The 26,011-nt window shown below is 42.4% G+C and overlaps 2 protein-coding genes across 2 annotated transcripts in view; one reads left to right on the forward strand and one right to left on the reverse strand.

Moving 5' to 3' along the window:
• The window catches only part of kat80 (katanin p80), an 85,262-nt gene extending 70,629 nt beyond the window's left edge, over positions 1 to 14,633 (forward strand). The window contains exon 15 of the mRNA XM_076518986.1: positions 14,584 to 14,633. Coding sequence (XP_076375101.1) covers positions 14,584 to 14,629 — 46 coding nt within the window. The 3' untranslated portion in view covers positions 14,630 to 14,633. The remainder of the gene's footprint in view (positions 1 to 14,583) is intronic.
• LOC117229823 (protein big brother) lies at positions 755 to 22,116 on the reverse strand. Its single transcript, XM_033486644.2, has 3 exons — positions 21,659 to 22,116; positions 19,782 to 19,973; positions 755 to 6,112 (listed from the first exon to the last, which is right to left on the reverse strand). Exons 1-3 carry the CDS (start codon positions 21,848 to 21,850, stop codon positions 5,744 to 5,746), a joined length of 753 nt encoding a protein of 250 aa, XP_033342535.1. The 5' UTR covers positions 21,851 to 22,116; the 3' UTR covers positions 755 to 5,743.
• Between the last annotated feature and the right edge of the window lie 3,895 nt (positions 22,117 to 26,011).

The raw sequence follows: 26,011 nt of genomic DNA on the forward strand, positions 1-26,011 counted from the left end.
CAAATATAAGCAAAGGCGACAACGCAAAAATTATTTTCCAACATGACAACAATTTTCAGCGGTGTCTCAGAGCCACCGCTCGGGTGCAAAAGGGGTTAAAACATATTTTCGACCTCGAAATTCATAAGTCCATACGCGTATGGATATAGTAATATAAGTTTATAGTATTATAAATATAGTAAAATAAGTTTATAGTATTATAGATATAGTAAAATAAGTTTATAATATTATAGATATAGTAATAAGTTTATAGTATTATAGATATAATAATAAGTTTATAGTATTATAGATATAGTAATAAGTTTATAGTATTATAGATATAGTAATAAGTTTATAGTACTATAGATATAATAATAAGTTTATAGTATTATATATATATAGTAATAAGTTTATAGTATTATATAGATATAGTAATAAGTTTATAGTATTATAGATATAGTAATAAGTTTATAGTATTATATATATATATATATAGTAATAAGTTTATAGTATTATATATATATATATATAGTAATAAGTTTATAGTATTATATAGATATAGTAATAAGTTTATAGTATTATAGATATAGTAATAAGTTTATAGTATTATAGATATAGTAATAAGTTTATAGTATTATATATATATAGTAATAAGTTTATAGTATTATAGTAAGTCCATACTTACTCCGCGAGGACTCTCGCCTGTAAAGAAAAAGAAAAAGAAAAAGAAAGCAGGAAAAACGGGATCGTGGGAACAAGATCAAAAGCAGTACACTTTTCTTTACCATGTAAGTTGCATTTAATGTGAACAGCTTTATACAATCGGAGGCGTCGCGTCGTTTCTCCGCGCGCGAGTTCGTCGTTCTGGGTTTTTCCCCCCGGCGACGGGCGACGATGATTCACAGGAATCGCGTCGGTCCGCGGGGACGCAGCGCGACGGCCGACGCCTTAATAAATTAACCTAAAAATCGTCTTTACAAATATGTACAATGCAACGCAAAACGTGTGTATGTCGATGCGGTCGCGCACTCTCTTTCGCGCGCTCTCGTCGGCTCGCGTGCGATCATTTGTCGTTTATAGTCTACTAGGGGCGCGCGGGCGTCCGAAATTTCGGGCGCTCGGGCCGCGGGTCGGGTCGGTCGTGACCCGAAATTTCGGGCGCTCGAGCCTCGGGTCGGTTTATAGTCTACTAGGGGCGCGCGGGCCTCCGAGATGTCGGGCGCCCGAGCCTCGGGTCGGGTCGGGCCGCGACCCGAAACTCCCGGGTGCTCGAAATCGATAAAATCGCATCTCCTAAAATTGGATCGGGCAGGCATGTTCAGACCGTTTCTGAATCGCGTGTCATTCGCCTCGAATATACACGACAAATGCGACATATATATGTATGATATAATATAAGATAACAGGGTGTCCCAAAATTATGGTATTTCCTGGAAATGATGGATTCTCCTGGTGATTTCAAGCAACTTTTTCCTTTGCAACAATTTTCTCCGTGGCACCGTTAACGAATTATTAACGAAAAACACTGACCAATGATAGGCGAGCTCGCTCGGCGCTAGGCGGCCGAGCCAACGAGCAGAACCGAGCTTCGCGCGCTTCGTGTCTCTCATTGGCCGGTGTGTTTTTTCGTTAATAATTCGTTAACGGTGCCTCGGGGACAATTTTTCTAAAGGAGAAAGTTCCTTCGAATGACCTCGGGAATCTCTAATCTCCCGGAAGAACCATAATTTTGGGACACACTGTATATATATAATACAATATATGATATAATATATAATATAATATAATATACAATATATTTCTGGATTTTCGTAGATTTCCCAATCCGCCTTTAGGCGCTCGCGCGTCTCCGAAAATTCTCGGAGACGCGGTCGCAGAAAATTCGCGCACCAAACAGTTGCGGGTCCCGGCCCGATTTTGACCCGAGATCTCGGGTGCCCGCCCGCCTCTATTGTCTAGCGAACAGAGAAATGTGCTCGTTTCGTCAATCATAAAACTCGGTGGATTCGACAAGCGCCGGACAGCCCGCGCGATTTTCTGTACACAGGATGGAACGAGCGAACGCGATCGCGCGAGTATTCGCGGATACACGGGGCGAACTTCTTTCCTTGTAACCGACTTACTCGTAATCGATGATCCTATCGTTCTGCGCGTAGGATGGACCGCGCGGGCGAAATAACTGCGAACGCGGCGAACGATCCATCGCGATCTCGAAGACGACGCGCGATCGCTGCGATCTTAAAAAGGACGCTCGATCGCCGCGATCTCGAAAACGACGCGCGATGGCTGTGATCTTAAAGAGGACGCTCATTCGTCGCGATTTCGAAAACGACGCGCGATCGCTGTGATCTCAAAAACGACGCTGAATCGCCGCGATCTCGAAAACGAAGCGCGATCACTGTGATCTCAAAAGCGACGCTCAATCGCCGCGATCTCGAAAACGACGCGTGATCGCCGCGATCTCGAAGACGACGCTCAATCGCCGAGATCTCGAAAGCGACGCGCGATTGCCGCGATCTCAAAAGCGACGCGCGATCGTCGCGATCTCGAAAACGACGCGCGATGGCTGTGATCTTAAAGAGGACGCTCATTCGTCGCGATTTCGAAAACGACGCGCGATCGCTGTGATCTCAAAAACGACGCTGAATCGCCGCGATCTCGAAAACGAAGCGCGATCACTGTGATCTCAAAAAGGACGCTCAATCGCCGCGATCTCGAAAGTGACGCTGAATCGCAGCGATCTCAAAAGCGACGCTCAATCGCCGCGATCTCGAAAACGACGCGCGATCGCCGCGATCTCGAAGACGACGCGCGATCGCCGCGATCTCGAAAACGACGCTGAATCGCCGCGATCTCGAAGATGACGCGCGATCGCCGCGATCTCAAAAAGGACACTGAATCGCCGCGATCTCGAAAAGGATTCTCGATCATCGTCGCCTCGAGAACTAATGCGCGATGCATCCTGCGCGCAGATTCCCGTGATCGATTCGATGGAGGACGCGATCACGATGCGTACAGCTCGCGGTTTCTCGGCCACCGAAGCAGCGTTCGATGTTTAAAAATCCGTTACGCCAAAAGGGAAAAAAAGAACATAACATTCTCGAACTACGTCAGAGCAGAAAAACACGAGTCGACTCGTGGCCGGTTAGCACGTACCGACGTGATATGTAGAGATCGCAGATCGGACACGGAGACGCGACGATCGTGAACGCGAGAGAGGCGTACGCGTGTAAATTCGTTGCTGAACACGTGGCGAATTAGACGGTTTAATAATAATCGCGCGGGAAAGGGCGCGCGATTCGTTCCCGGCCCTCCTCGATTCCGTTTCCCCTCCCCCCTCCGTTCGGGCCCGGCTCGGGCCCGACGATTCGCGCGCGACCCAGCCGCGCGAGGTACCGTCGCGATTAATGTCGTTAATTAAAGCTTACAATCTAACCGTATATCGATTCACTTTGTCAACAGGAAAAAAATGGAAACGCTAAAAGAACAACGAAATAGATAAACGTAAAAATCGCAGGAGCCGCGGCAAAGTTTTCGAGACCCTGCGCTCCCTCGTCCCGCGTGTTCGAACAAGGATCGAGCACATGTACAGTAAATTCTGCCGAATTTTCTATCAGCTCGCGAACGAAAATCGACGATTCGGGAAGAGGAGAAACGATCGTTGGTGTCTCGCGACGCGTTTTTATAGTCGCCTGCTGTCGAACGATTATATAAACGAGGTGTCGGAAGCTCGAACGATCGCATCGCCTCTTCTCGAACGGTTCATTTTTCTTCTGGGCGATCTAAGAGAAAATTAAGAAGAATTCGCTGCATCTTCTAGAAACGAGAACGACAGCGAATCGCCGCGATCGACAGCGAAACAGTTCAATTTTTCCTGTGTACAGGCGATAATACCGACGTTGTTATTATTATTATTGTTATTCTCTGTTCAATCAGATCGATACGATCCAGTTTCAAGCGATGCAGAAATCTCATAGAAATCTGGTCGACGAGACTGACAACGAGATAACGAGAACGCGCAGAAGGGTTGAACTGTCTCGGAGTACGCGGCGACGGTTGTCGTCTTGGAACTATAAGCTCGGAAATATCCTTGGATATATCCTTGGAAATTATCCCGACTCTGACAGACGACGACGCTGTACGGAGGCAGAATCCTCGATCCTCTCGAAGATCGCGAGCAGAGGAAACCGGCGAAACACGGTGCCGGAACTCCTGCTCCGAGAATGTCGGTTCTCGGATCGAAATTGCAAACGAGTCCCGCGAAACCGAAAGGAGACCGCGCGCTAAAAAGTCGCGGTAAATGCTGCCTGATTCGACTTCAGCACAATAATGAACAATTCGGGAATAGAGGATACGATTATAGCCTTGCGACTCGATTTTTATAGCGCACCGATGCTCACCCAAACTATAAAAACGAAGCTGGAACAATCGCGCCTCCCCCTCCAAAATTGTCCGCTTTCGTTTCGAAGCCGCGCGCCGATTAGGGAGAATTTAGTGTACAATATCTCCGTAATTTGCACTCCGACCGCGCGCAATAATGGACGATTCGGGAGCAGGAGACGCGATCTTTCGAGCCTTGCGACTGGATTTTTACAGCGCACCGATTGTCACTAACTATAAAAACGAAGCTGGAACAATCGCGCATCCCCCTCCAAAATTGTCCGCTTTCGTTTCGAAGCCGCGCGCCGATTAGGGAGAATTTAACGTACAATATTTCCGTAATTCGCGCTCCGACCGCGCGCAAAAATGGACGATTCGGGAGCAGGAGACGCGATCTTTCGAGCCTTGCGACTGGATTTTTACAGCGCACCGATTGTCACTAACTACAAAAACGAAGCTGGAACAATCGCGCATCCCCCTCCGAAATTGTCCGCTTTCGTTTCGAAGCCGCGCGCCGATTAGGGAGAATTTAACGTACAATATCTCCGTAATTCGCGCTCCGACCGCGCGCAAAAATGGACGATTCGGGAGCAGGAGACGCGATCTTTCGAGCCTTGCGACTGGATTTTTACAGCGCACCGATTGTCACTAACTATAAAAACGAAGCTGAAACAATCGCGCATCCCCCTCCAAAATTGTCCGCTTTCGTTTCGAAGCCTTGCGTCGATTAGGGAGAATTTAACGTACAATATCTCCGTAATTCGCGCTCCGACCGCGCGCAAAAATGGACGATTCGGGAGCAGGAGACGCGATCTTTCGAGCCTTGCGACTGGATTTTTACAGCGCACCGATGGTCACTAACTATAAAAACGAAGCTGGAACAATCGCGCATCCCCCTCCAAAAATGTCCGCTTTCGTTTCGAAGCCGCGCGTCGATTAGGGAGAATTTAACGTACAATATCTCCGTAATTCGCGCTCCGACCGCGCGCAAAAATGGACGATTCGGGAGCAGGAGACGCGATCTTTCGAGCCTCGCGACTGGATTTTCATACCGTCGTCTCCCAAATTGTCCACTGTCGTTTCCAAACGAGTGATTCAGATGAATCAGAGAGAATTCACCGCGCTCCGGTAACTTTCCAGGATCTTTCAGATCCTTCGGGAGCAGGGGCCACCCGTCCCGAACCCGATCTCATCACTTCGAATCACCGAGAGATCACATACCGAACGGTCTGACCCTCTCGCCGCCGATCCAAGGCGAACGATGATCCTTGGCGCGATCTACCCAACGGCTCGATCCCTCCTCGAGGCTTCCGGGAAGCCTGGAAGGTTGCGACGCGGGATCGGGGGAGAGTCAAGAGGTCTTGCTAGCTGGCTTCTCGGTACCTCAGTAAGCTCTCAGTCTGACTTCCATCTCCGGGTCCTGCCGATGGGTCAGGTGCGGCTCGATGCCGCCGGTGGCCCCGGTGCCGGCCCCGGCGGTCACGTGGTGACCATGGTGGCCGTGGTGGTGGTGATGGTGATGGTGGTGGTGGTTCAAGTGGGGCGCCCCGCTCCTGTAGGCTCGCTGCTTCTCGTCGAGGTCCCGTTGCCGTTGACTGTAACGCTCGACCTGGTCCCGGAGGATCGCGTCCTCCTCCGCGGCCCGTTTCTCGTCGAATTCCAGGCAACCGACTCCGTCCAGCCTCTCCAGGTCGATCCAGCCACGCCAGAGCACGCAGACACCGTTCAGGATCATTTGCGCCCTAAGGTGCACCTGCAGCAGAAACAATGGGGTCGGGGTTTAGCAACGTACTCGCGACAGATTTCCTGTTGAATGATTGTTGATACACAGGCTGTTCCGAAATTATGGTACTTGCGGGAAATGAGAGGTTCCTGAGGTTATTTCAAGTAACTTTTTCCTTTGCGAAATTGCAATCCGAGGTTTCGTTTACGAGTTATCGACGAAAAACCATAGTGACCAATGAGAGGCGAGCTTGGCTGGCGCGAGGCGGCCCAGCCAGCGAGTGGGCGGAGCAAGAGTTCCGCTCGGTCGCCTAGCGCCGAGCGAACTCGCCCCTCATTGGTCAGTGTTTTACACGAATAATTCGTTAACGATGCCTCGGAGAAAGTTTTTGTAAAGGAAAAAGTTGCTTCAAATCACTGAATGTTGTCTTATTCGTGGTACTTATTGCGATTGAACTCGGGCTGCAATAATTTCATGAGTTTGACACGTGACAGAGATTTCTAGTAATTCTAGTCAATTTCTAGAAAATTCGGACTTTATTCTGATCAGTGTTTAAACATTTAAGTGAATGTAGACACGCAATAAATATAAGTTATGTAATTTCTTCTTAGAAATTATTACTAACTACGAAGAAAATGGTGCGACAAGGGGTTAACAATGGTACAAATTGATTTGTGCAAAAATTGCAATAGAAAAAATACATGAGAAATGAAGAAAGAAAGAAAGAGAGAGAGAGAGAGAGAGACTGAGAGAAAGAAACGAAGAAAAATGTACATAAATTGTTAGAGCCGTATTCGGTTAACAGTTCTTGATTCGCGGAAACTTATCTCATAAGTTTACAGCGCGCGCGTGCAGATTCGCGGAATACAAGGAAAATTAAGGAAAATTAACAAATTCATGGAAATACGTATATAGCACAATTCATACCACATTCTTTCAGAGCCATTTAGCCTATAAGGAGAGCCTTCGTCGTTGCTATTCGTCATTATTATTCATAGCAATCCTCGCTTCGCGATTCAGTCGAGATTCCAGTTCGCAAAATTCTACGTGCTCCGCTTTCATAGCATAATCAAACTTATGCCAGCCTCTTAGCGCAGAGACTGTCTACAATTTCGATGCATTTGTAACAAGAATTCAAATTCTGCGCGACGAATGATCATTCATGCGCTACGTACGGTCGAAGAGAGTGTACGGCCGAATCGATTTCGAGAGATTCAATCGAGTCTCCGAATGTTTCGGGATGGGTGCGAGGGGGCGAGGGGGGAAGGCCAAGCGGAATCTCCGGCGAGTAATTTCGAGCGAGCAAGAGCAGCTCTTGTACCGCGGTCCGCGTCGTGGGAGGGGTCCATTAAGGCTCGCAAACCCGTCTTCAGGTTTCAATCATGTTCCCGGAGGCCCCCCACGACCCCCCACGCCCCCCCTGTTGCAAGCGTTTCTTATTTCCAGAGAACGATTACGCAGATTGGACGGTACAAGCTTCGGAGAAAGATGAAATTGCGAAACACAATTTCACGACAACGGGGAAATCGATCCTCGAAAATCTTTGAACCCTCGACCGGTCACGCGCCGTCAGTAACACCGCTCCCATATTCATTCCAAACCTAATTCGTATTCGTGTTCTAATAATCAATGTTCTAATATTCAATTATTAATCATTATTTCACATTATTAATTATTTCTTCGCGTTACTGATCATTATTTCACATTATTAATCAATATTAAACATTATTAATCATTATTTCACATTATTAATCAATATTAAACATTATTAATCATTATTTCACATTATTAATCAATATTAAACATTATTAATCATTATTTCACATTATTAATTATTATTTCACGCTATTAATCATTATTTCACATTATTAATCAATATTAAACATTACCAATCATTATTTCACATTATTAATCAATATTAAACATTACCAATCATTATTTCACATTATTAATCCTTATTTCATATTATGTGAAAACACATTATGTACGAAAAAAGTCGAAATTTCACATTATTTCCCATTATGTACGAAAATTCGTGATAATTTGTGATAATTCGTGATAATTCGTAATAATTCGTAATAATTCGTGATAATTCGTGATAATTCGTAATAATTCGTAATAATTCGTGATAATTCGTAATAATTCGTAAAAATTCGTAAAGATTCGTAAAGATTCGTAAAAATTCGTAAAAATTCGTAATAATTCGTAATAATTCGTAATAATTCCTAAAAATCCATAAAAATCCGTAAAAATTCGTAAAAAATACGTTTCGAAGACGTCCAAGCTTGGCAGACGTTCGACAGAGAGGTTCTCGGTTTTACGACGGCTAGGACAGCGTAGAATTCACGCGAAACGAGAACGAACGGAAGGGGACCGTGGCCCGTCGGGCTCTTGAAACAGTCGAAACTGGCAATTAGCTCGTCCCGGTCCGAACAGGGTTATTTTATTTTCTGGCAAATGGCCCCATTTCCGGCGCGCTGCGCCGCTCCGAAACTGTTACGTGATCCGGGTCGCCCCTGGAAAACCTCTCGGGAGAAGTCGAGAACCTTTTCTGACCCGTTTCCAGAGCCGATTGCCATATTCAACCCGCGTCCACCTCCGCCGTTACGGAAACCGAACGAACGGCTATAATTCGGTCGCGAGAAATTAATACGTCCGTCGTCGAGCCGTATAATGACAGTTCGGGATTCGGAGAATCGGGCCTCCTTTCTTTCTCCTTTCTCCAGAGACCCGTTCCTGCGACGATCGACGTCGAATCTTGCGTAATATTACCGCATCTTCGTCGCTTGTACCGCGCGCGTTCGCTGTCTTAAAACTGCTGGCTTTCGTTCTGGAGCGAAACGAAACGTTTGCGTACGCAGTTCGCATGATTAATCGTTCCTGCTTGTACAAGTTTGCGATTTACATGTGTCGCGCGATGGTTTACAGTGTTCGCAGAATAAAATAGAGCGCGATTTTTTAGACATTTCGAGGGAGGATTAAATAATTGCTGGACACGACAATTTAACCTTCACAGCACTGGATCGCATGATTTTTCTTTAACGCGTTTAAAACCTAAATTAATAAATATATGTATATCTTTTAATAAATATTTATAATATTTAATATTTATAATATTTAATATTTATAATATTTAATATTTATAATATTTAATATTTATAATATTTAATATTTATAATATTTAATATTTATAATATTAATAATATCTTTTAGTAAATATTAATTAATAAATTTAATATATGTATATCTTTTCGCTGAAAGAGAAGCCGAAATCTCTTTCGCGCCACGAAATCTACAATGATCCTGCAAGAACCAGCAAACAAAACCAAGATCACAGATTCACCGAACGCGACTTCGAAGTCGCGTGCTTTTGGCAATCGAATTCGCCGATTGGTCGGTGAACGTTTCAACAGGCGAAACACGAAACTGCGAAGACAGAATCGAAACTGTGAGGGGGGGAAACGATAGTAACTCGTCGATCACGCTGCTTGTCGTCGAATTACGGACAGGGAGAAACGTTCGGCCGGTTTCGGGTAGAAAGAGAACAGAAAGCGCCGCGGAAAAATCATCGTTAGGAGCCACGGTCTTTTCAGAGCGCAACTTTTTTTTTTTTCTTCTTTGCCCCGCTCGAAAGTTACAGCTGGTTGTTGACACGCCGTGACAATGCCGTCGCGCAGCGTGCGCGCTCTTTGTCGAATCATAATCGAGCCGCGGGTGACTGGAAACCTTCGGCGACTCGATAATCGAATCGTTCCGCGCCGCCTTCTACGACGGGGAACCCGTCCAATTATTCGATGATTTTTCACGCGCCCCGACGATTCTTTCTGTTTCCTCGGAAAAATACGGTGTACAACGGTGCGCGCGAAATGTTTGCCACGTCTCGTAACTTTTTTCGCTCGTTCCTTACGGAAATCGAGCATTTTTTGATATTCGGCTGTCATTTGTATGGCTGGAATATATTTGATGTATAATATTTGATATTTAATATTTGATATTTAATATTTGGTATTTAATATTTGGTATTTAATATTTGGTACTTAATATTTGATATTTAATATTTGATATTCAATATTTGATATATAATATCTGATATATAATATTTGATATATAATATTTGTTCTATAATATCTAATATATAATATTTGTTCTATAATATCTGATATATAATATTTGTTCTATAATATCTGATATATAATATTTGATATATAATATTTGTTCTATAATATCTGATATATAATATTTGATATATAATATTTGATATATAATATATGATATATAATATCTGATATATAATATCTGATATATAATATTTGATATATAATATTTGATATTTAATATTTGATATATAATATTTGTTCTATAATATCTAATATATAATATTTGTTCTATAATATCTGATATATAATATTTGTTCTATAATATCCGATATATAATATTTGATATATAATATTTGTTCTATAATATCTGATATATAATATTTGATATATAATATTTGATATATAATATCTGATATATAATATTTGATATATAACTTCTGATATATAATATCTGATATATAATATCTGATATATAATATTTGATATTTAATATTTGATATATAATATCTGATATATAATATCTGATATATAATATTTGATATATAATATTTGATATATAATATCTGATGTATAATATTTGATATTTAATATTGAATATATAATATTTAATATAAAATATCTGATATATAATATTTGATACAACGATGCGTCGTCCCAGATTCTCGTCGCCCCCCCCCCCAAAAAAAACAGAAAAATGGTTCGAGCAATTTTACAAAAAAAAAAAGAACTCTGCATCCGAGGAACATCGACTCGCGAGTCGATCGAAGGGTGAAGATCCAGGGAAGAAGGGTGAAACCATGACGAATCGGAATTCTGCTGGGACGCGTTGCTTTTTCGAGGCGCTGATGTCATCGCGATAGATTTTGACATAACGGAAGGCCTGACGCGCAAAGATCGCTGGACGATTCGTGTAGCTTGTGCGACACGTAATGGGGAAGTACCGCGGCTCGGAGGACACGTACGATCCGCGCATTCATTTGCATTTCATGCCCGTAGCAGAATTTCTCGCTCTCTCGTTCGCCGAGAATTCATGGCAGTTCGAGATACAGTAAATTCTCCCAAATTTGTATGTTTGTGTGTTTGTACGTTTGTGTAAACCGAGTGTCGTCGACTGGTACAATGAACGACGATTTGCGACACTTAAAAATCGAAACTAATTTGTCACTTTTTGGCGAAGTTTGAATGTTCTATATACAGTAAATTCACCCTAATTTCCCTTCAGCTTGCAAACGAAAGTAACCCCTGAACTGATAGATTCACTGTGAAGAGAAAGCTGTGTGAAAAGTGCGAACATCCTACGAATCACACAGAATGGAAATAAATTCTCTAATTTGCCACTTTGCAGAATATTTTTCAATATTTGGAGCAATATAAGCCTTTCGCGAGGCTTTTTGGCAAAGCTTGAATATTTTATATACAGTAAATTCGCCCTAATTTTCCTTCAGCTTGTAAACTAAATTAACCCCTGAACTGATAGATTCACTGTGAAGAGAAAGCTGTGAAAAGTGCGAACGTCGTACGAGTCACACAGAATGGAAATAAATTCTCTAATTTGCCACTTTGCAGAATATTTTTCAATATTTTAAGCAATATAAGTCTTCTGCAAGGCTTTCTGGCAAAGCTTGAATATTTTATATACGGTAAATTCACCCTAATTTCCCTTCAGCTTGTAAACGAAATTAACCCCTGAAACGGTAGATTCACTATGAAGAAAAATCTGCGACAGAATGGCGATAAATTCTCTCTAATCGACGCTCAGCTTGCAAGCAAACCTACTATATACCGTAAAAGTCGAAAAAATTGATTCTAATTCATCATTAAAATAGCTCCAAGCGCGAAGGGTTGACGTCGTCGAGCGTACACATCGTTTAGAATCGCAAACGTTTCTCCCGCGTCGCAGCAGCCGGCGAAAAAGCAGCGAACAAATTAATCTCGTTAAAAGGGCGAGAAAGGAAGAGAGACAAGGGTTGCGCGCCCCTCGTCAACGGAACGCTCTCGTCGGACGAGACGAAAACGAACGAAAAAAAGCGAGAAAGAAATTCAAAGAGGTGGAGGAAGAAGTTGAAGAGACAAAACGTTTCTCTCGTTGGGTGTCGACGGCGACGCCGTCTCGTTCTCACGAGCGGGCCGAGAGAAATATACGACGTATCCGAATCCATTTCGCACCTTTTCTGTTTGCGCGGGGTGCAGGGCGTGACCCATTATCGCCCCGGTATAATAGCCGGCCGATATTTAAACTGTAACGCGTGTCTCAACCCTTTCGCGCGGAGCATTTGCATGTCGCGGCGGCTGCAATGAAAACCGACAGAGACGTGACGTTCGAGCCTGCTGGAACGAAAGGGGTGAAAAATCGGAAAAGGGTGGAAACGAGAGAGACAGAGATAGAGAATAAGAGAGATAGAGATAGATATATATATATATATTCTCTCCCCCTCTCTCTCTCTCTCTCTCTCTTATTCTCTCCCTCCCCCCTCTCTCTCTCTCTCTCTCTCTCTCTCTATCTCTCTATCTAGCTAGAGAGAGAGAGAGGGAGGGAGAGAATAAGAGAGATAGATAGATAGATAGAGAGAGAGAGAGAGAGGGAGAGAATAAGAGAGAGAGATAGAGAGAGAGAGAGAGGGGGGGAGAATAAGAGAGATAGATAGATATATATATATATATATATATATATATATATATATATATAGAGAGAGAGAGAGAGAGAGAGAGAGAGAGAGAGAGAGGAGGGGAGAGAATAAGAGATAGATAGATAGAGAGAGAGAGGGGGGGGATAGAGAGAGAATGAGAGGAGAGAAAAAACACGGCCGTCCCGGTGGTAGAACAAACGGGACCGGCTATTCCGTAGGCTCCTTTGTTTTTCGGTAGGCGTAGCCGTTCGCTGCGCCTTTTTGCGATCGGGTCCACTAACGACCGGCACAATGCTCCGAACATTCGTCAACCGGCGATCCTGTCGCAGAGGATGAAACCGGCAGGACAACGCACATGGTCAGCGAAAACCTCCTTTTGTCTTCCGCTCGACCGGATTTCGCCCGGCCATTTTTTCTCTCTCTCTCTCTCTCTCTCTCTCTCTCTCTCTCTCCGGCTGCCGTTCGCGAATTTTCGACTCGTCAACCCCTTCGTTTCGCGCCCCAGCTGTAATAGTTCAAAGCTGTAATAGTTTTTACCGCTCCCGGAGGGGTTTTCTTCGACCAGTCAGCCGACGAGTATACTCGTCGCGGAGAAACAGCGGTGTGTCTCGTGCCGCGACGAGAGAGCACGCTCGTCGCGGGTGAAAAAAGAAAGCCCAGCGACCGTCGGCCATTTAAACAGCCAATTTGAAAGCGGAAACTTTCGACGAAGTCTCGAACTTCGACTTCGACCCGAGAGGTCCGAGGGGGATTTCTATGCTTTTTGTGTCCCTCCACCCCCCCCCCCAGGGGGGCTCGCGATTTTTTCAGACGGCAACCCTCCGTGTGTATACAGAAAGCTCGCTCCGTCGTTCCGCCGGGCAGGGTAGTAGAAAGCGTTCGTCTTTTTCGAACTTATTGCCGGCGGATTTTACGATTGGTAAGGGTCAGGAAGGTTCGAGGAACCAGGACGATTCTAGAGAAAGAACGGCTCCGGCCCTCTAAAGGACTACCGCGAGAGAGTCCTGGGCACCGGGGTGTAAATCACTGCGGGCCCGAGAGCGAACGAAGAGAATTTACGCTCCGAAACGCGGCGATCCTAATGTTATTAACATTCGCATATTATTAGAAGAACCGTCCGGATTTTATTTATCGTTCTTCGCTCTCTTTAAAGCCGAATTCTACCCGTCCGCGTTCCGACTCGATTCTCCCCCTGGAACGCCCTGGATCGTCGATCGCTCGGGGATCGAGGAGAGCTCGATCGGCGCGGAAAGAGCAAAGCGAGCGAGCAAAGCGTATGAGCAAAGCGAATGAACGAGAGCAAGGCATAAGATAAGATCTCCGGGCGGCGTGCTTCCAGGTTGGAGCGCGCCACCCTTTTCATTTCGCCGGTCTTTATCGGCCTTTATCTCGATCGCGAGATCTCTCTCTCTCTCTCTCTCTTTTTCTCTCCCTTAATTATTTCCTCTCCGCGGGGAACGGCCCCGTAGACAATGCGCGGCGGACACGTGCTGCCGCGCGTCGCCTCTTTATTACGTCTCTTTCCCTCCGTTTCTCCATTGTCGGTTAAAACAAAACGGTAGCCGCGGGTCGCCGTGTAAACAACCAGCTCACGGGCCCTCCCTCTGCATCGTCTCCTCACCCGGAGCAGGAAAATAATGAGTCGTTAGCGAGAACCACTCGACGAGCCCGCGCGATACCGAGCCAGATCTAGAAACGACGGTCACGATCCAGCGACGACGATCAGAGAGCATTCTACGGGCCTTGTGAACCTATTCGGTTTTTTTTTTTGTTACAGAGGCCTAATCGTTTCGACGAATTCACTGATACGGCAGAGGAACTGATAGGGTAAGTGTAGGTATTACAGTAATGTCTCTCTAAGTGACGCTCAGATTGTGCAGAAAAATGGACAATTTGGGAAGAGGAGATGCGATTATTCGAGTCTTAAGCATCGTTTTTATAGTTGTCGAGAATCGGTGATTATAAGAACAAGGCGCAAGACTCAAATTAATCGTATCTCGTATTATAGTATTGTAAAAATACTTTCGTGGCAAATGATTGCATGAAGAACATTATTGAAGCAATTGATATTTTGCATTAACTGTGCAAAGGTTAAATAAGTTTGAACTTTTCATTTTTACGAGGCAATGCAATCGGTACAGCGATAATTATCAGAAATTAGAGAGTTGATTAGCAATATCTATTATTTCGGGACCAAGCGGAGCCGAGTTCTACCATCATAGTGCTAATACGATCAGAATTCATTCCACCATCGAGTTTGCATCGTCGAATTTGAATTGTCGAATTTGCACTGTCGAGTTTGCATCGTGGAGTTTGCGTCGTCAAGTTTGAATTGCCGAATTTGAATTGTCGAGTTTGCATTGTCGGATTTGAATTGCCGAATTTGCGTCGTCGAACTTGAATTGTCGAATTTGCATCGTCGAACTTGAATTGTTGAATTTGCATCGTCGAACTTGAATTGTCGAATTTGCATCGTCGAACTTGAATTGTTGAATTTGCATCGTCGAACTTGAATTGTCGAATTTGCATCGTCGAATTTGAATTGTCGAGTTTGCGTCGTCGAGTTTGCATCGTGGAATTTGAGTTGTCGAATTTGAATCGTCGAATTTGAATTGCCGAATTTGCACTGTCGAATTTGAATCGTCGAATTTGAATTGCCGAATTTGCACTGTCGAATTTGAATCGTCGAATTTGAATTGCCGAATTTGCACTGTCGAATTTGAATTGCCGAATTTGAATTGCCGAATTTGCGTCGTCGAACTTGCATCGTCGAACTTGAATTGTTGAATTTGCATCGTCGAACTTGAATTGTCGAATTTGCATCGTCGAACTTGAATTGTTGAATTTGCATCGTCGAACTTGAATTGTCGAATTTGCATCGTCGAATTTGAATTGTCGAGTTTGCGTCGTCGAGTTTGCATCGTGGAATTTGAGTTGTCGAATTTGAATCGTCGAATTTGAATTGCCGAATTTGCACTGTCGAATTTGAATCGTCGAATTTAAATTGCCGAATTTGCACTGTCGAATTTGAATCGTCGAATTTGAATTGCCGAATTTGCACTGTCGAATTTGAATTGCCGAATTTGAATTGCCGAATTTGCGTCGTCGAACTTGCATCGTCGAACTTGAATTGTCGAATTTGCATCGTCGAACTTGAATTGTCGAATTTGCATCGTCGAATTTGAATCGTCGAATTTGAATTGTCGAATTTGCGTCGTCGAGTTTGCGTCATCGAATCCGCATTGTCGAACTTGCGTCGAAGCCTGCTCGAAAGATTGGATAACCAGAGAACGGAGAAAGCGTGAAAATCGAGCGGCGAAGGTACCGGGAGCGTGACAAGAAAGCTGGTAGCCCGAGAAATCGAACAGATTGTTCTTTAAGCGACGCCTAAACGCCGGCGGAACAGCTCGCCTTGAGGCTCGCCGCTTCGACCGGTCGGGAACAGTTTCCGATTGTGTTCGGGTCGAAAAGCGTTCCCGAAGACCTGCCTCAAGGATTTTTCGGCTCGTCGTTCCGCGGGCTCGAAGGAAGAAAGACGGGTCGAGATTTATGAGCCCTTGCGTCTATACAGGGCAACTGGCAAAGCCTTCGGGCATCTGGCGCCGGCCCGTTTGACGGATTTTGGAAAGCGCTAATTGGCTCCGGCGCGACTCTTAATGGGATCGGGAAGCTCGCTAAACGATTCGCTGAGCTCGCGCGTCGATTCGCTGAAGCTCGCTACGAGGATCGTCATTCGAGATCGTCGCCATTTGATCGAATCGATCGATCGAATCGCTTTTCTGAAAATATAATGGCAAAGAAATTCGCGAGTAGGGGGCGAAAGGGGCGCCACCCTTAAGATATCGCGTCATTTGCAAGCGTCGTTACAAGTCTATTAATTTACCATGATTTAAATGATAAAAATCGAGTATACGCATTTATTCGATAAACGCGTTTCGTTGGACAAATATGCGTTACGATTAAAATCGAGAAAAATCGCGAGACATTTTTGGGACACCCTGGGTGGTGGTGCTTGTTATCTTTACGAAGAATCGTAATCCGAACAATTCGTTCGAGCGTAAATGAGATCGCCGTCGCTGTCGAGATATTTTTTCAAGGAATTGATCTTCGATACGCGGAGGTCTATTTTACGGAAAACTGCTCGTGCAATAAATCGTTAATTGCCGGAACGGCGAACGGTAAATTCTGCACGCGCAGGCAGCTAGAAAATGGCGGATTCGCGACGCACCTATCGATCGCGATGGCGTCGCCCCTCCGTCGGCGCCGGCGTACGACAGATCATGTTCCTCTGAAAGGACCCTTCTTGTAATTCTGTACGAGCACGAGAACGAGGAACCTCGAGGAACACGAATTATTTACAAATATATCGATCGCCGATACCGTGAAAAATAGCCTGCACCCTTGGTCTCCATTGTCGTCGCTCGCTGGCCAATCTTTTTTTATCGTCGCGTGACCATTCGTTTATTTCTAATGTTTATTTTTCATCGCGGTCTCTCGTTTACTGCTATCCGACAGTTTTAGCGAGAGCGAGGACATACTTATGAATTAATAATAATAAAATTGTGAATATTCTAAATATTAGGAATATTAGGAATATGATAGAATATTATGAATATTATGAATATGGTAGAATATTATAAATATTATGAATATGGTAGAATATTATGAATATGATAGATTATGAATATTATGAATTTGATAGAATATTATAAATATCATGAATATGATAGAATATTATAAATATTATGAATATGATAGAATATTATGAATATTATGAATATGATAGAATATTATAAATATTATGAATATTATGAATATGATAGAATATTATAAATATTATGAATATGGTAGAATATTATAAATATTATGAATATGATAGAATATTATAAATATTATAGAATATTATAAATATCACGAATATTATACATTTCATAAATACTACAAATATCATAGATTATAAATGATAATAAAACAATAATAAACAATAAAAATGTACTAATTGATGGAGACATTTTGTTTGTGCGAGTGAGACGAACCGCCTCGACTTCTTCCAAAGTCGGCGACGAGTTTCCCGACGGTCTCTCTGCGAACAAGACGGCCGGACCCCCGGGGACCGACAAAATTTGGGGCCGGATGCGTCTCCCGTTCCGGCGAGAACGCCGACACGGTGACACTATTGTCCGCCTTGTAGAAACTGATACTAAATTGTCCGCGGGGGTGACCCGACGTCCCGGGACATACGATGCCAAGGACACCGAACACGAAGACCAGCGGCCAGACCCCGGGCCCGTTTAACGATCTCCGTCATTTGTCAGCTCGCAATCGATCAATTAGAGTCACAAACGCCGCTACTTATCTGCCGACACGGCTCTAACAAAAGCCGCCCAACAATTGATACGACCGATTCCGTTCGCTTCGACCTTTGTCGAGATTTTCTGAGGCTTCGTAGTAGCGGTTGTTCGCTTTTTGTTTATGCTCGAACGTTCTATTGGGTTGGCAACTTAAGTAATTGTCGATTTCAGTTATAGATGCGCCCTCACTCCCATTTTTATGATATCCGTGAATGTTATATTATAAAATTATTATTATTATTATTATGTTATTATGTTTGTATTATCCGTGAATGTTAGCAACTGGACAAATTGAATGCAGCGGTCAAGGAAAAGCGACCAGAATTGGTCGATCGTAAAGGTGTCATTTTCCAGCAGGACAATGCTAGGCCGCACGCGTCTTTGTCCACTCGGCAAAAATTGATGGATATTGGTTGGGAATCGATGTTACACCCACCGTATAGCCCTGATCTCGCGCCATCGGATTACCACTTATTTCGATCCCTGGTCAACTCCCTTCGTGGTAAAACTTTTAACGACGACGACGCTGTAAAATCTCACTTAACTCAGTTTTCGGCCGAAAAGGATCAGACTTTCTACGAGCGTGGAATTTTCAAGTTGTCAGAGAGATGTCAAAAGGTCATCGAACAAAATGGAAAATACATTACGGATTAAACTTCGTTCCAAGTAAAAAAATTTTCTATTTCATTGAACAAATCGGCAATTACCTAGTTGCAAACCCAATACTTAAATTGTACTTTTGATACGGCATCCACGATATTCAAAGCTCCGAATTCGCAGTTCGGTAATCGAGTGTTGTTATTCGAATGTTCCATTAACCGAACAGCGTTGTTCTCCGGCAATATTTATAAACTCTGCGCGTAAGTACAATGTTCCGCGTTCGACTGAGAATGTACATTAAACAAGTTCGCAGCAAGCTGACAGCGTTTACTATCGCGATGCGAGCAACGCGAAAACTATATAGTTCTAAATATCGGAATTAAATGCGAAATAATGAGATTGTTCAATAATGATATGACGAAATGAAGGAATTACTTCACGATGAAATAACGAAAGAAAGAAATAAAGCTTAATAAATCCAAAAAATGACGACAAGGATGTCGTATTATTTCGATGGTTTTGACAAGATAGGAGTTAAAAGATAGCAGTCGAAAAAATATAGAATATGATATCCATAAATGCGTATATAAACTGTTAATTTTCGTTAACAATACAAGTTTCTCTCCGAAGGAATAAAATCGCTTTCGATTCAAAATTCAAGTTCTCATTCGAATAAACGAAATCCAATGTAAAAAGAATTGTTTACTCCGTTATCCTAAATGGAACAATTTCCCTTCCCCTTGTTATCTCAGGGAATATGTTATTTTGAACGTGGTTCATTTTTCTTTGTTTAAATGAGCTATCGCATAATTCGCGATTAATTTAGCGTAACCTTTTTACGCGCAACTAAAAAGAAGACGGACTTGCATCATTTTCAAAATGAACGTTGTTATAGTACTCGAACATTCTTGAACTCGAATTGCATTTTCACGGATCAACAAATGATTCGGCGCCTTAACTAATTACCAATGCGCTCGCCGCGGGCGATTTTTGACGATAAAAATTTACAAAACCAGCGACTTACCTTCCCACAGTCCTTCTCGAAGTCGCAATCGCTGGCATCGACCGCATAATTCCCGGATGCGCTACCAAAAACGAGTTGCAGATTGGTGCCGGTCGCTGCGAAAGCGATCTCGGTGTGGCCCTCTCGGCAGCCATTTTGAAAGCGTACCCGACGTTCTTCGACCGGTCTGTCACGGAAACCGGTGTATCGGACCTGTAAAAACAACGATAAAACTCGATCAACTTCCTTCTTATTCATCTGAAATTATTATCCGAGCTGTCCATTATGATCGACAAATCGCAGAGACCGTCGATCGGAAACCGATCGATCAGCGGGAAAAAGTCGACTTGGGGGGGAGCAGCGGGGGAGGACAATGAACGAGAGAAAAATGATTGTCGGGAATTATTTATAAATGGTTGTCGCTGCTGCGATTGTTTCATAAGCGACGGAAAACCCGCGTCTCTAATTGCTCGATGACGCTCGCGTTCATTCTGTTCTTGATTTCCTTAAACGAGAATTTAATGGTAATCACCGAGCAATTCAGATAAACATTGGCCGCTATCGTTTGTATACAAAGCGACGTACCGGCGCTCGTTGTAAGAACAATAACGATTTTATTGCGAGCGCGAAAGCGTTTGACAACATTCGCGTCGTCCTCGATTCGTTATCATTCATCGTTCGATCCAGGCGCGATTAATTCCTCCTGATTTTCCGTTAGCTTGCGAACAATAATTGATCATTTGGGAAGGGGAGGCATGGTTTTATTCGCGGCTCATTTTTACAGCGGCCGGTTGTCAACAATTATAAACATAAGTCGCGAGGCTCGAATAATCTTATCAAATTCTTATCAATTGTTCGCTTCTGTTTATTTATTAAATTGAAGGAAAGTTGGACACTTTGGGAAGATTATTCAACAACAATTCAATAGCAATTATCTCCTCGTTCCAAATTATCCATTTCAGTTTACAAGCTGAAGGACAATTGGGGAGGATTTACTGTTACAGTAATTTCTCCCTAATTCGCGCTCAGATCGCGCACGAAAATTGATACTTTGGGAAGATTATTCAACAACAATTTAATAACAATTCAATAGCAATTATCTCCTCGTTCCAAACTGTCCACTACAGTCTACAAGCTGAAGGACAATTGGGGAGGATTTACTGTTACATAAATTTCTCCCTAATTCGCGCTCAGATCGCGCACGAAAATTGATACTTTGGGAAGATTATTCAACAACAATTTAATAACAATTCAATAGCAATTATCTCCTCGTTCCAAATTGTCCACTTCAGTTTACAAGCTGAAGGACAATTGGGGAGGATTTACTGTTACAGTAATTTCTCCCTAATTCGCGCTCAGATCGCGCACGAAAATTGATACTTTGGGAAGATTATTCAACAACAATTCAATAGCAATTATCTTCTCGTTCCAAATTGTCCACTTCAGTTTACAAGCTGAAGGACAATTGGGGAGGATTTACTGTTACAGTAATTTCTCCCTAATTCGCGCTCAGATCGCGCACGAAAATGGACGATTTTAGAAGAGGAGACACAATTATTTGGCTCATTTTTATAGTTGTCGACAATTGGTAACTATAAAAATAATAATCGTATATAGAATATAACAATAAAACATATATAATAATAATGATATAATAATCGAATACCTCCCCTCCCCAAATTGCCCCCTTTCGTACCGCAATCTAAGCGCGAATTAGGGAGAAATCGCTACATTTCGATTCCATTGAACATGAAACGCTTGTCCAAAAATCGAAGGATCGTCGGACTTCGAGACTTCGAAGGAAAAAAAAAAGTTCGCGAATCGTCGAAAAGATGAATCGACGACTGGTCCCTCGAAGGTCCTACAAAACCAGCGAAAGATAACGCCTATAACCTCACCTCGCTCTCTCTGCTGAGCCTCCTGAAGAGCTCGTCGGTCTCGAACTTGCCCTTCTGATCGGGGACCACTCTGGGCACCTTGAACATGAACCTGGGCCGTCGCTGCTCGTAAAGGCCCATTCCGTCGAATGGCAGTACGCTGACACCCAGTCCACCCGCCCCTCCGGCGTGCTCGCTCATGGTGTGCATCATGTTCGCAGCCTTTTTTTGGTACGCTTCTTCACTTCGTTCTGTATCAGGCGAAAACTGTGGCGTCGACACAAGAACCGGCCGAGAGAGGAGCACCGCGACTGACTGACAAGCTTGTGATATAACCTTGACAAGCTCTGGGAAACACTGCGAGAGAGACTGCGATGTCAGTAAACGGCGAACCGTGAGCAAACGAAACACTGCGTTAGAGCACACGAATTCCGCGCGTTCAACTGCGCCGAGCGGCGTCTCAGTGGAGACTAAGGACTCCGAATGCGGAGAACTCGGATATCCCTGAGTCCTGGCCCCGCGGCACGCCCATCGGACCGCCCACAGTTGCCCCCACCCGTCGCCCGGCCACGTTAAATCACGGGTACACTGTCACGTGGTGGATCGACCCATCGGCGAGAGGCCCGAACACCAGCGACCCGGTCCACGAGGTGACTCCGAAATTGCGTTATGTTCGCGTCCAGATTACCCGGCAGCTGCCGCGCGGCACCTTTTCTCGGCCTTCGCTCGATAAAACCGCGTTCTCACCGGATCATCAAGACGTCCGTTCTTTCCAGTTGGAACCACTCGTCGCGAAATACACAGCACTTTCCGCGGGAAAATCGGATTTTCTTGTCGTATCTCTTTTTTGTTTCGTCGCTCGGACCGACTGCAACTTGCGCTGAAATTTCTCGAATTATAGAAAAAGACAGAAATTAATTATTATTATTATTATAAATTCATAATATTGTAATTATAAATTTATAATATAATATAATATCATTATTATATTATTTATTATTATATTATTTATTATTTATTATATATTATATAAATATATATTATTATATATTTATAATATAATATGGTTAATATTATTATTATAAATTATTATAATTAATTATTATCATAAATTCGAAAAATTTCATCCGAAAGTATTCGTCTCGTTAGGATCGTCGAGGAAGAGAGGAATTGTTTTCACGCAGCCAGAAAATTAGCGTCTCGCGAACAGTAATCACGAATTTAAAAATAAATAATCGCCTAATCGTGCTAACACGAGGGCAGTTCTCTCGTTGCTCGATGCACCAATTACCGTTCGATCAAGTCATACATTTATTTTGTTCTGTTTTTCTTTTTTCCATTTACTTCGTTCTTTCTCATTTATCTTTTCTGGTCGCTTTCTCACTTTTTTATTTCGAGCCCTCTCGACTGTTTTGCGAAAGCAAAAGCTATTGTTCGTCCCGAGCGGGAAGATGCGAACAATAAATTCTACCTAGCCGCGTAAGAAGTTATTTACGACTCGACCTACGGGTAGGAAACGGCAACTGAAAAAAAACGACCAGCCTCGACTCTCGGTAGACTGAATTTCAATTTGATTTATTGCTGTGCGCGGGCTGAAGGAGTCGTTTCATAAAAAAAAAAAATAATATAGACGAAGTTTCGGTGCTGAAACGATACGGAATGACCGACGAAACTTGTCCGGGGAGGGGGAGGGGAGGGATAAGATTAAAGTTAATTCGAAGATGAAGCATAAAATTAAGTTGTAAACTAATGACTAGTATGTTACAGGTTAATCCGGGTACGATGATCGTGCAATAAAATGCTGTCGCTTTTCGAATTAGCACAGAGAATTGGCCAATGATATGGTCGATCTTTTATACCGTCGACCATAATAATCGGAGAAAGTTAGTCCACCGTCCTTGGATGAAATTGTTCTATCCTATTCTCGTTCTTCTTCTATCCGGTTTTCCTCAAAACGGATTTACTTCCTTTTCAGGTTCGAAACAGCTCGATCACCAAAGGAAAATAGAATTGCAAAATAGAATTAATGTAATATAATGTAATATAATATATAATAATATAATATAATATAATCGTGGATGTTTATTATCGATTCGGTCACTGGATTATGTTGGTGAAACTCTTTTGTTGCTATTAATTTATTATTTTGCTAATATTAATGCAACCGTTATTGTTACTTACAAACGAGTAATCATTTGGTAAGAGATCTTCTTAGAATGAACACTATTGTACGATTTATTTATTAGTTTAATAATTTCGTGTCAAAATATTTCACTTAAAACTGTTAAATACTTGATTAAATTGTAGAATAGAATCGTGTCGCTGTGGTTTCTCACGATTTTATTGTATTAACTAAATTAAACCAATGTCTAAGTAATTTCATTAAATTTGATTAAAATCCTTAATTTAAACTTAAAATCATCACAATTTATATGAAATAACTTAATAAATACCTTCCCCAATTTAATTTAATAATAGTCACCCCAATTCACTATCGAAATTAAAAGAAAATCTACTGAAATCCTTAATTTTAATTTAAAAAATTCGAATCTTAACATTTAATCCTTAATACTTAAATCCTTAATTTTAATCTAATAATAGTTACTCCTATTCGCTATTAAAGTTAAAAGAAAATCTACTGAAATCCTCAATTATAATTTAAAAAATTCAAACCTTAACACTTAATCCTTAATATTTAAATCCTTAATCTTAATTTAATCTAAACATTATAAAATTAAATTGAGAAAGTTTCTTTTAGGTTATTTCATATAAATTGTGATGATTTGAAATTTAAATTAAGGATTTTATATATAGATTATATATATATATATATATATATATATATATATATATATAGATTTAAATATAGATTTAAATTAAGGATTTTCGTCTTTAGTATTATAATATAGTAGTATAATATAGTATTATAATATAGTAGTATAATAATAGTAGTATAATAATAATATAGTAGTATAACATAGTATTTTCGTCTTTTCGCTTGAAGATGGAAGTATATATATATATATAAAAACAATATTTTGCATTAAATTAAAATATATACTTCCATCTTCAAGCGAAAAAACGAAAATACCGTAACTAGACGATCTCACCCTCGTCACAGGATTGCACGCCACTGCACGTCAACAGGATTTCCCAATGTACGAGTGCGAGCGCGTGCCAGAAAAGGATTTTACACTAATAATATTCATAATGTTTGCCAGCGAACAGATTCTCCCGCGGCGGGGGGGGGGGCAATTCTAATCGTTGTTCTTTCTCGGAAGATACACAAAGATCCGAGCGAATAAAACTGTTGGCGAACAGAGAAAAGGATATCCGAGTTTCAGCTGCAGGCTCCGGCAGATGAAAAGGATGGGCGAGGCGACGAGTGGCAGTACGATGATATAATATACTGTATCAGGATCATCGAGTACGGGGATTGGCCGACGTGTCCCCCGTAGATATAGGAAATACGTGTAGGGGGTCCCTATTTTCGTGCCGGGAGCCAGTGCTCGCGTTCGAGGCTGTAACAGCGTGTATCCCCTCGAGGGAAGAGATCTTCATCATCGTCTCTCTCGCTCTCTCTCTCTCTCTCTCTCTCTCTCTCTCGCTCGCTCGCTCGCTCTCGAGTGCCAAGGGCTCATCCATTTGAGAGGATCATTGTCGAGGATCCGCGATTAAGATCGACGACCCTTTGCACGATCCGCGTTACCCGCCACGGATACCCATTTATCCGTTTTTTTATTCGTTCCGGAGCCTCCCCCTCGGAGCCTCCCGTCGCTCCGAGCATCAAAAAGTTCAGTGAAACTCTGTTGCTCGTGTAAGCCGCCATCGCGGAGACGTCCGATTCGAAGCAGAAGTTCACGAATTTTGTCTTCATCCTTTGTTCGCGAAATCGCGTTGCTTGTTGCCGGATCCTCGTTGACAGGGCGCACCCCAATTGGCCGTTCAGGATCAAGAATGATGGCTCTTAAAAGTCGATGAATTTTCAATCGAAATGCCTTAATCGTTCGTCGAGGAAGATGCGAAAATGCGTCGACGATCTGCGTAAAAGAAAATTATACGATTTGGAAAAGATGTGAAAAAAATGCTGTTGTCGTCTTTATTTCTTATCGAATGAAAAACTTTTATGCCGATTATTATTATTTATTTATTATATTATATATATTTATATATTATTATTATTATATTTATATATTATTATTATTATTATTATTATTATTATATTTATATATTATTATTATTATTATTTATGCTGACACAATTTGTATCGTTGGTAGAACAACGAGTCGCTTTCGTCTGAAAGATATTTTCATTAATTTCGCCACAGCGCCGGAAAATTCGCTGCGATCTTTTCGCATATGTGGATTACCATAT

Source organism: Megalopta genalis, chromosome 2 (assembly GCF_051020955.1).
Source record: "Megalopta genalis isolate 19385.01 chromosome 2, iyMegGena1_principal, whole genome shotgun sequence".
NCBI classification, from domain to species: domain Eukaryota; kingdom Metazoa; phylum Arthropoda; class Insecta; order Hymenoptera; family Halictidae; genus Megalopta; species Megalopta genalis.

Bases quoted from the DNA above. Each gene is read 5' to 3' on its own strand.
- LOC117229823 (XM_033486644.2), bottom strand. From the start codon at position 21,850: ATGATGCACACCATGAGCGAGCACGCCGGAGGGGCGGGTGGACTGGGT. The intron at 19,974-21,658 runs GTGAGGTTATAG...TTGTTTTTACAG, and splicing joins GGCTCAGCAGAGAGAGCGAG to GTCCGATACACCGGTTTCCG. The intron at 6,113-19,781 runs GTAAGTCGCTGG...TTTCTGCTGCAG, and splicing joins TCGAGAAGGACTGTGGGAAG to GTGCACCTTAGGGCGCAAAT.